The sequence below is a fragment of the Molothrus ater genome, chromosome 1, assembly GCF_012460135.2.
Source record: "Molothrus ater isolate BHLD 08-10-18 breed brown headed cowbird chromosome 1, BPBGC_Mater_1.1, whole genome shotgun sequence".
Classification (NCBI taxonomy): domain Eukaryota; kingdom Metazoa; phylum Chordata; class Aves; order Passeriformes; family Icteridae; genus Molothrus; species Molothrus ater.
Genome location: NC_050478.2, coordinates 65,507,778 through 65,518,983, shown reverse-complemented (window position 1 = coordinate 65,518,983; position 11,206 = coordinate 65,507,778). Strand labels below are relative to the sequence as shown.

General features: G+C 45.6%; 1 protein-coding gene across 1 annotated transcript; it reads left to right on the top strand.

Moving 5' to 3' along the window:
• Positions 1-264: 264 nt before the first annotated feature.
• LOC118684275 (actin nucleation-promoting factor WAS-like) lies at positions 265-9,054 on the top strand. Its single transcript, XM_054517457.1, has 3 exons — positions 265-713; positions 3,669-3,815; positions 7,867-9,054. The coding sequence occupies exons 1-2, from the start codon at positions 302-304 to the stop codon at positions 3,761-3,763; spliced, it is 507 nt and encodes a 168-aa protein (XP_054373432.1). The 5' UTR covers positions 265-301; the 3' UTR covers positions 3,764-3,815; positions 7,867-9,054.
• The last annotated feature ends 2,152 nt before the right edge of the window (positions 9,055-11,206 follow it).

Genomic DNA, 11,206 nt, shown 5'->3' with positions numbered 1-11,206 from the left:
GCTTCCTGCAATAGAAAGTGAGAGAAGGTAAAACACCCCCCGCGCTCCCCCCGACGGTGACCGGGGCGCCGGGGGGAGGGGCGGGGCGGGGCGGGCCCGGCGGGGAACGCGGCTCTCCCCGAGGGGACCCCGGCGGATGCGCCGAGCCCGCCCGTCCTCCCTCCCGCCCTCTCTCCCTCCCCCGCCGGGCCCGCCCCGCCTCTCCCGCCTGCCAGGGGAGGCTCCCACTCCCCCGCCCCCCGTTCCCCCGCATTGTGTCCCCCCCCCGTCCACCGCCCCACGGCCGAGGGGCAGGGCCGCGATGGGGGCTCCCGAGTGGGACGTGGGGGATGGGGTTCCCGGAGGAGGGGTCTGCTGCCGCGGGGGGCGGGCGCGGCCGGGGGCCGAGGGGCTGCGGAGCGGGGCCGTGCCGGGGGGCGGCGCCTTGGCCGGCCCGGGGGGACGGTGCATGGAGGAGGGGTGGGTGCCGCTGCCGGGCTCTGTGTGTGCGTGTGTGTGCGGGCGCGGTGGCGGCTGTGGCGGCGGCGGCGCTGGGTCATGTTTGTGTTTGAGGTTGTCAAGTGAAGGAGGCTCCCGGCCCCCCCCGCTCCCCCCGCTCTTTCTCCCTCCCTCCCTCCCTCTCCCTCCCGCCGCCGCCGCCGCCGCCGCGCAGGGGTCGCCGCGCTCCCCGCCGCTGCCGCCGCCATCAGCCGCCGCGCCGGCCCCTCCGCCAGGTTTGCAGCGGGCCCCGCGGGGGGCGGGAGGGGGCTCGGGAGGCGCTGCGGGGACGAGGGTGCGGGGCGGGACGGCCGCCCCCCGCCGCCCCCTTCGGCGTGGAGCTGCGGCAGCCACAACACAATGTGTCCTCCACCGGCGGCGGGGGGGAAACGGGCGGGCGGGCGGGCGGGGACGGGGAGGACCGCAGGCCCCGATCCCCCCCTCAGCCCACCGCGCTCCGCCGCGGCCCCTCCGGGACGCGCGGGGACTCCGCGCTCCGGCTGCACCCGCGCTGCCCCCGGGGGTGCCGGTGCGCCCCGGCTCCCCGTGGGTTTGTCCGGGCGTCCCCCCCTCTCCGCCCCGGGTCTGCAGCCGGGGTTTCGGGGGCACTGGGAGGCGCGGAGCCCCGGCCCGGCTCCTCTCGGCCCCGCCGCCGTCCCCGCTGGGTGCCGGACCGCGGCCGCCCCCCGTCCCTCTGTCCCCCTTCCCCCCCACCCCCCCGCGGCATGTGTGCAGCGCTTTGTTCGGTGCGGCGTTGCAGAGGGGTTTTCCCAGGCTCCTCCCTCTTTATTCATTCATGGATTTTTTGCCTCCCTCCCTTCCCCTTCCCTTCCCCTCGCAGTCCCGCTCGCACATACCCGCGGCTCCCCGGGCCCTGCGGTGGGCTGCCTCCCGCCCCGCTCCCCCATTTTTGGGTGGGTACGGGGGGATGTGACCGCTGCGATTGCAAAGGCCCGTTTCTCCCTCTCCCCTTTTTTTTGGTTATTTTTTTTTCCCTCGTTCAAGCGAGAGAGGGAATGACTTTTGGCGTGGGTCCTGCCCGGTGTTTCCGCCGTGGCTCTCACACGGTTATCTCTTCCCCGAAGGAGAGGGTCCTGCTGGAGAGCGGGGAAGCTTGGTGGCATTAAAGCGTCAGTAGGATGACATTTGTGCTGCAGGGAAGCGTCGGGAAGGGGCTCCCGATTTATGGAGACACCGGGGGATTTCAAACTCTCGCTTGGAATAACTTGTGTAAAGAAGTGACGGTGTTTATTAGCGTCTTTAAAAACCTCAGCCCAGCCCCAGGGACTTTCCCAGTCGAGGCAGAGGAAAGGGGAGGACCGGGGCCTCAGGGAGTGCTGGTCGCTTCAAGCCATCCAGCCACTTTTCTCCATTTCCAGTTCGTGCCTAAGACCTGGAAAATGGACCTGTTACCATAAGGTTTTATTTAATTTCTAAGTATTTCTGTTATGCTTGCAGATAAACTGGTATGAGTTAACAGTTTGACAGGCACTGTGCTCTGTTTTGGGTTTTTTCCGTCTTTTTCCTTCAACGTGCGGTAATACCCTAGTGAAGAATCATTTAGTCAGAATAACATTTTCCAGCTTTCCTTTGTGTCAGTTGCAGTAATTTTTTTTCTCCTGTTTGGGTCTTTTTATGCAGCAACAGACAAAAGAAACATTAAAAATTAATGATTATATTCCTTAACAGTATGTAGACTGAAGGGGTGGTTGCAAGTAGTCTATTTTAATTGGGTTTGAATTAAATTTTCTCAAGAACATGGTTGCCTTGAAAAACAATGTAAGTGCCCCTAAATTAATACTTACAACAAATGCTAGGAACTCTACATCCTTCCTCCTTCAAAGAGCTGTCCTTAATCAATTTGCCTATATTAGGGGCCATTCCAAAGTTCATACAGTTTTAAAAAAAATTATTCCTAATGTTTAATAAAAAGAAAAATCTGTTGACATGAAATAGAATTATTTTATAAAGAAGCAGAAACTTGTTATTTTTAAATTTTGTTTAGATGGAAGAGTGTAATTACACCAGTCATTTTCTTCTTTAGGTTCTTGTGTGTAAGTAGTTTTCCATAGGTCTTTGAGAGATTTCACATCCTGTATCAGAAACTGAACGAAACGCTCATTGAACTGTTAGCAATTCCTAAGAATGTTTGAAAAGTAAGAAAGTGCAGGTAGGTCAAGAGCTAGTGTGATCCTCAACTGTACACTGATATTTCAGCAGAACTATCCCATCGGGAATTCTTCCAAACTTACATGCTGCATGTAAGGATTCTGTAGGTAATGTTACAAATCGGATGATGCTTTGTGTGTTTGCCCTCCCCTCTGTACTTCCCCCATCCGAAGCTGAAGATGTGTATCTGAAAGCCAGATGCCAAATTTTGTTTAATTTTTTGGATTTATTTGCATGAGACGAGGGTTATTGGAAGATGTTTTCTGGCTAGAAAACAGCTGACAAATCTGGAAAAGTGTTTTCGTTTTCTCATGCTTCCTGAGTAATCCTAAAAGGAGTTTCAGCCTCACGTGGTTCTCTTAAGATACTGGAACGCTTGCCTCCATAAAACCTGTTGAGGAATCCGTTCAGTGCAGGTTGTGCAGCCGCCCTGGGAGCTGCAGGTTGAGCTCTGGGTGGCGGGAGCCCGGGGCAAGAGGCCGGGAAGTGGTGCCGACGCTTTGCACAACAAAGGGCACCAGGATCTGTCGCCCTGCCGGGGGACAGGGACGCAGCGGGAACCCGGGACTCAGCTGGAAGACCCCCGACGCTGGCACGCATAAGTCTGGGAGGGCGTAACAGCCCGGGGGATCCTTGAGGATCCCTCCTCTGAGGCACCAGCTTGGGCTGTTACTCTGTTGTTGCGCCGTGAAGAAATTACTTAATGGACCGGGGGTCTGTGACTTTGCTCTGGAAACGTGGGTTGAGCCGGTAAGGAAATCTTGTGTGTGAGAGTGGAGAGTGGAGGGAGTCAAGCCTGCTGTGAAGAGAATTCCGTCGCAGCAGTGTAACTCTGGTGGTCAGAGTGTGACTGCCAGGGTGGCTCCTAGGCTGTCAGAAAGGAAAGATTCTTTAGCAAATCATAGGTGCAGAAATATTTCTTACTAATTTCCATAGTCATTTGAAGATGAAAGGGATCAGATCGGTATCTTTGTTTTTCTTATTGATGCCTTCATCTCATAACTTTCTCTCTGTTTTTTTAGCATATGGATTAACTGAGGCCTTTGACAAGTTTATGGAGCTGCCATCTCTCTGCTTGCTGTACTTTCTGTTTCTGAGAGAAGAAAGCGGTGCATGAGATTAGAGGAAAATGCCTCGGACAAAGCAGATACATCCCAGAAATCTGAGAGGTATGTAGCTCTCAGTTGAGAAGGAAAAGCTCTTGGGAAACTTGGTTGCAGTTTCAATTATGAGGTTAAAGGAATATGTATTTAAGAAGTTGGTTTTGTTCCAAAAGTAACTTGTAAGCAAGTTTTAGGAGTTGTCTGTGAGACCGCTCTAATTTTCACAGAGAAATAACTGGAACATGTCCTTATTCCTGCAGTCTGTGTACTTGACAGCATTCTTGATGTTCTCCAGCTTACAGCAATAGCCAGCATGAACTTTGAAAATGCAAAGGAAGAAGCAGTTTCCTTATCAGAGAATTTACAGTTGAAATACAGGGGGAGGTGGGAAATGGGTGTGACATGGCAGAACTTGATGTCCTGCAGCCGGTAGTTGTTTTTCTTTAGTAGTTGCCAGTTTAGCTTGCTTTTGAGGGGATCAAAACCTCCTCCCATGCATGGCTTCTCACTATTTATCTGTCACCTGTCACGCATGCTACCTTGAGCATTGCTAGGTTTGACCTTGGTCTCCTTGCTCTCCTGCCTTTGCACAGCCACATGGTAGCTTGGCTCTAAGGGGCAAGCAGGTGAGAAAGCTGCTCTGCAAACTGGCAAGCTTACATGTCCTGGCATTTCCTTGAACAAAATCCCAGTGCACTTTACCAATCCCATGTGAATGTGAGGAATCTGATCCTATGGGTATTTGTTACTGCCTTGGTAGAAGTGGCCCTAGAGGAATTAAATGAGAGGAAAAATGCAGGTTGGTTGAAGAGCAGACATCCGTGTTGAGGGAGAACATGCTTCCATCCCCGCCCTTTTGCCCAGCTTTTGGAAGAACATGCTTCCACCTGCACCCTTACATGTAGCTGTCATCAGCTTTTTTCAGCTTAATTTTACAGTTGCAGTATGGAAGCATCCCTTCAGAGGAAAAAAGCCATTACAAAACCACAAAAATCAACATAAAGCTTTAGGGGCAGGAACAGCATTTGATTCTGGTTTTAACTTTTTTATGTCAAAACACAGCAAACATTCTTATGTGTCTCAGTTAGTTTACAGTTGAGAGTCTCTCAAGGGCTTGTGCATACAGCTGTATCTGAGACCTCATGTTTGCAGACTGTTGTCATTGCTACCACTAACAGTCTCTGCTGGAGAAGACATTTTTGTAGTGTCTTTATTCAGGAAGTGCTGAGTAGCATTTTGATATGATGGATAAACCTCTTTCAGAGATCAGGGATTTTACATTTCTCCTTCTTACAGGATGTGAAGTAATAAATCAGAGCTGAGTTTTCAATATTGCTGCTTACCAAGTTGCTGACATAACTGAGCTTATGTTTTCTGATCAAATATGAGACTGATCTAATTTTAGTACTCTGATATCTACTCCTGTATTGCTTGAAACTTAATAGGAGTTAAATCTATTGTAAAGCTCTCTATTCACTTAAATAAATAATCTAATTAAACTCTTTAATTGTGTAAGAAATTAGTTGCCTTTTTTTCCTTGCATAATTTCTCCAGTCATTTAGCTTTTATCAACCCCGTTACAGCAGTTTTCATCAGTTCCTATTTTTCTACAACTAATGGAGTTCTTGAATGAATTGAGATGGGTTAAATGTTGGGAAGGGAAATAGCAGTGTATACAGCAAGCCCATAGTTAGAAATTATGTTGGAACAGCTCAATGATTGTCAAAACTACACAGGTTGCTGTAAACTTCAGCACCTTGTGAGCAGATATTGCTACTGTCATGGGTTGTTAGAGGTGAAGTGATTTGAAAAATCAGTTTACTTCTCATTAGTTGTACACAATTTCCATTTCTAGTCTAGATAATGAAGAAAACTGGATTTCACTTTCTGTAGTCTCCTTATCAGTCCCTGAGAGCATTGCAGAAAATACTTGCTTTGAACACAAAATCTCTCACAGACTCTCAGTTTGTGCTGGAACTTGGGGAAACTGAAAGGTTTCACAGGTCTGTTTTCTGACAGCTTATTTGTGCGTATGCAAAGTTAGACACATCTTAAATTGATGCTATTAATTAACCATTAAAACTTTAAAAAAAGGGTGGTTTAGCATATGGTTTAATCCATGGTAATTGGTATTGATGACAACTAAGTGTGCAAAAAAGCATAAATGTATATGGTCGAAGGTGAAACTCAGCAAACTTGGCAATCAAAACAATATGTTCTGTAACATTTGAAAGACAAAGATGTAAGATTAAGTAACCTGTGTTTTTACAGGTTTTTAGGTTAAAAGCTATTTTTACGTTGTCTAAACCTGATTGTCACCTTTTGTACTATGTACAAAGAACACTCCATGGCCTTACCTGGCTTCTCCCTCCCTGCTGCCAGCTCCTCTCATTGCCCCATAGCAATCAAGTTGCCAACAGCTTTAACTAGACTTGCTCAGAGCCCATAAATGTTTAACTTTTTTGGAGATCACTGTAGAACAACCCTTGAGACTCTCTCTATGCTGTTGTGCATTAGATGAGTTATTTGGGTTGCACTTGCAGTCCAAATCAGCCTGGAGAATAAATAACCACGTTCAAGAACCTGAAGTATTTTCCCTTAAAAAAACCCCAACACAATCCTTCTCTCCCTTCCTGCCAAGAAGACACACAGGAGAAAAACCACCATAGAAATCCCCCCCACACACTCCCATTAGTTAATTTGAGGCTTGCTGCAATGTAGGAATAAGTTTTGAAGGTTTTAATATTGGCTGTGTTTACTGTAAGCAACCTTATTGTCTGGGGAAAATAAAGTAACATTGTTTAATATAGAGAGCTAAATTTAAGATTTTGTTAGGAAACCTTAGGGCTCTTTGTTTTCTATCATGGCTTGATTTTGCTCATTTTGTATATTCTGTGAAATTTGACAGCCTTTGGCAGAAAAGCTGCTGCCCTAAAGTGTTAGGATCAGTGAAGATCCTTATATTCTGAAGATTTCACTGTCTGCTTCTAGATGATGGAATATAGTGCTATACTGACCTGATTTTACAACAGGAAAAGAAACCTATATAAGCAAGATGGGGTATGGGAAACATTATTTTGCAAATAAAACCGAATCTAGTTAGTTGACCATTTGTTTTCATGAGTGTATTAGTGACATGGCTTTGATGCCTGTTTGCATCTGAAGAGCATGTTGAATCTGAAGGTACCAATAAGACATGTGCTGTGCTGCCCTTGTTTCATTAGATTGTTTTGTCATATCAGCCTTCCCTGCTCCTCACTGCAAATGCGTCCCTAATGTGAAACACGTTGCCATCACCAGTGGGCTGCTTTGGTAAGAGGAGTCATACACAGTATCAGGCTGAGTCTCCTGACCAACTTACAAGTTGTCATCCCCAGCAATGGGGCTGAGTGGCTAAAATTTGAGAGAAATTACAGTTTTCTATGTCTCAAAGAAAGCTGTGGATTGGGTGCATGGAAGTTCTGGAGAGTGTTTAGTGGTTTCAGAGGTGAAGGCCAAAGGTATGGGTGGGAAAAGCCTGGTATGGGTTGTCCATTAGTGATGTGACTGGAGCTGAGTTCGTAAGCAGGTGTTCCTGATGTTGTCCTAGTCTTTTAAATATTAAGGGTGTGTATGGTGTTGCTAATCAAAAGCATCATCATTCCTCCTTCAGAAAACAAAAAGGGAAATATTTGCAAAAGAGGAAAATACCTGTCTTGCTCAGACACCCAGAGGTCTCATTTTCTTATTTTTCTTTACTGTTTTAGCTCACTAAAACTAACAAAAAGACTCCTTTGCATGTGGCTGCTCTCTGTATTTACATGGCCAATTGATCCACACGTGTAACAAAACATTTCATGGAATCTGTAATATATTCCCAGAAGTACAGTTACATTAGAGAATCATGCTTTTAGCAGGGCTGAGTGGGCTTGGTTTGTTATCAGATGGTTCTGAGGATATAGAAGGAAAAATGGCTCATGTTTTTGTTTACTTAGAAGTACCCAATTGCAGAGTTTAAAATGAAAAGTTTTGTTATGTGTACCCTGTTTAGCACAGTGCTGTGATTCACCAAAACAAAACTGTAACAAATATTTTGATTTTTGTCTCTTTCTTGATAAGCTTTCTGTTATTTTTTCAGAAGACAAGTTGTTGCTGTTTTTCCTTCTCAATCAAGTATTTCTCTTTGGAAACAATGGCAGACAGGCCCATAATGTTCAACAGCCGTTCCAAATCTTCTAGTGCTTTGCATTTGATAAGGAAATGCAAGTATAATATAAGTAACTTTGCTGAATAGGTTGATACCTTTGCAATAATCTAAAAGTCATGCTTAAGTTTGCTGGAAAGCTGTGTATGTAATGGCTTTAAAATGTCCAGAAGAGCTGGGCATCTTCTGCTTCTCAAGTGTGAGTTAACAAAGTCTTTCTGTGTTGTTTTAAGATTGTAATGTGCTTTTAGTGCTGAAATAGGTCTGTCTGTGTTGAAAGCTGACAGATTGATACTCCTTATTAGTGTTGGTTTTGTAGTCTAAGTTATGAATAGATTTGTATGCTGTACTTTATTCATGATTTTCATCAAATGCCTTAATAAAAATATTGAGCTTTTTCAAGGCTTTCTTCTAGAATTTGTGCTTGCTTGAGTCAAAAGAAGTGTAAAAGCACACTTGACTTTTGGGTCTTTGTATTGTTTCTGAGACAAAAGTGATGCCCTAATTTAGGATGTTCCAGAGGGGCTGCTGGTGCAGTATTAGTATACCAGAAGTGCTGGTGGTCTGCACCTTGTAGCTTACTTGTGGGCATCTGTAAAGGTGTTGCATATGTGTCTTGCCTAAGTTTCTGGAGCAAGAGTGAGACACAGGTGGAACAAGAAGAGTTTTGACTTGGTGACTTTGCTACAGAAAATATCCCGTGATTTGGCAGCAGTTTTTGTTTCTGTATGTCAGATAGTTTTGTATAATTTCTTCTACAAGCCAAATCCGTGCTCCAGACATCTCTCATGAAGGTAGAGAGAATGCATGTCTCTATTGATTTATCTCCCATTGGAGTACCAGCAGATCCACCTGTAATGCAGTGAATAGACAGATCTCCTGTTGACCACAGAAGTACTCTCTTCCTGTGTGTCTTGAGTTTCTCTTTTGGAATGTGGAAGGATAATGTTTCTTTTTTTGCTTTTTTTTTGTTTTACTGGTTAAAGGTGTAGGATCTTTAGTCTGTGTCTTATGGTGTGTATCGTCCAGCATCTTGTAAATTAGATATCAATGTGCCTGCAGACCTTAAATTTTATTGTAATGTGAATGATGTCTAAATGCAATAAACTGTCCCACATACTCCATGGTGTAAGAAAGGCTATGTTTAAAGCTGCAATTTGCCACCTTTTCCAATCACCTCTATTGCTTCTGTCTCATTGTGCCATGTTCCCAAATTTGATCTTGTGTTTTCAGCAGACTGTAGACCTATTCACTGCCAGGATGGTTGGGATCTTTTGTCAGTAGCCACAGTTGATGGACAAAAGCCTGTTGAGAGTGGATTGCAAGAGGGGAGGGAACAGTAGGGTGGGAAACACTGGTCACTGTTGCCTTGAGACAGCTCTGTTGAATTTCTGCATCTACCAGTAAGTTTCTTGTGTTGAGACTGAGAGATTCTGTTACACCAAACCTTTGCAGCCACCCACTAATGGTGAGTGCTGCACTTTGCCTTGAGATACCGAGGCACAAGTTCTGAGTTTATGCAACAACAGTTGTTTGACTATAGTGACAGCTTGGTGCAAAATACTGCAAAAGTACATTAAAAAAAAAAATCAATGTCTAGGTGATGTAAACGGAAGATCAAAATTAGCCAGCAATTTTGGCATATCTTTTAATTTCTCTCTGTCTCTTAATCTTTCTATGCCTCTGTTTTCTGCTGTAAACTGAATATACCAGTTCCACATCAGCTTTTAATGACTCAGAAGATGAAGTTGTTGGTGTTGTGAAGCAGACACTTGGTGGCTAAATAACGGAAAAGATGATGAAGAAACTGGTAGTAAACAGAGCCAAGCAGTGAGCACAGCTCAGTTTGCAACTGGCTTCGTTTGCATAAACACCCTTGCTTTTGGCATCTTCCAACTTCTTGCTGCTTCACCTCACAGTTCTTAACATTTAGAAGGTATTCTTAAAGCTTACTTCCTAGCTTCCGAAATAGCAAACTAAAAGCCCAAGACATTCCACCATATCTAACCACAAAGTTGTTCTGTGAGTCATCGACATTTTAGGACCTCAAGCTGCAGCGCAGGTTTCTGTTGTGTGAGTTGGGCAGCCTGTGCTGGTGTGCCCTGCCTGGACCTGGCACAGGGCTCTGGAGAAAGGAATCTCTCCCATCAGTGAGTGTTCCTCATCATGTGTCAGAGTTTCACACTGTTGCCGAGAAAGCCCCTGAAGCCAGGAGGGAATACTCACTGGCAGGAAAGGTCTCTAGAGAGGAACTCCTTTAATGTCATTTCTCAGTTGGTTTTGAGACTGGTTAAAGCCATTGCTGCTGGAAGAGGAATGGGTGTAGTGGTCCTGCCTCCTGCCCACCTCAGATGCTTGTTGCCCTTCTCGCTTGTCTGTTTGCTGGCCCCACCATGGAAGTAGTGGCGCCCAGAGCGAGTTATGCCTCAGCATCATCTGAGTTGGCTTTTTGGGCTGGGTTGGTTGTTCCCTGATGCTGTACACCCTTGCTGGAGCTGGTGGCAGTGGCAGACAGGGAGAGACAGTGCAGAGGCAGGAGTTGCCCTGAGCCTCTTGCTTGAACTCATGGTGAAACTATGTTGTAGGCCTCTATTTGCCATCTGTGAGCAGCGGGCTTTTTTAAGCTTCTTTAATTGCCCAAAAGCAGGTGTAGATTTTCATGAGGATAACAAAAGGTGTGTTCCCTCTTTCTGCTTTCTTTGCTTTGCTTTCCAGAACCCTCCTTCTACTGACGAATTTCCAAGCTTCACAAGTGATGCAGGTTCTTAATGGATGACTTAAGGAATTATATTGTACTGGTAAGCCAGCAGGAAACTGAACTGGTCTCAGCTGACACCTTAATGAAAAATAAAATAAAACACTGTCTCTAAAATGTGGCATAGAACTTTCATTCAGAATGAAAAAAAATCAGCTAAGGTTTATCAAATTAATAAGGAGGCCCAGAAAACTAAACTTGATTGTAGCTGGCACTGACAGCTCTGAATATGTATAGATTTTTGCATATTCATGCTAAATATTGCGAAAAGAGAATTGGAATAATACAAAGAGAATCTACTGGATATAGACCATGGTGAAAATAGGTGCTCTCAGAGGGAGTTAAAATAACATGAAGGAAGAAGGTGTAAGAATGGTATTCCAGCTAACAGGATTGCAAAGAAATACCTGCTACAATGTTGATAAAAAATAAAAGAATGGAGGAAGGAGCTTAGTTCTGCTCTTTTGCTTTCAGGAAACAACAAATTGTATTTTTATGGAATAGAAAACCATTATAATT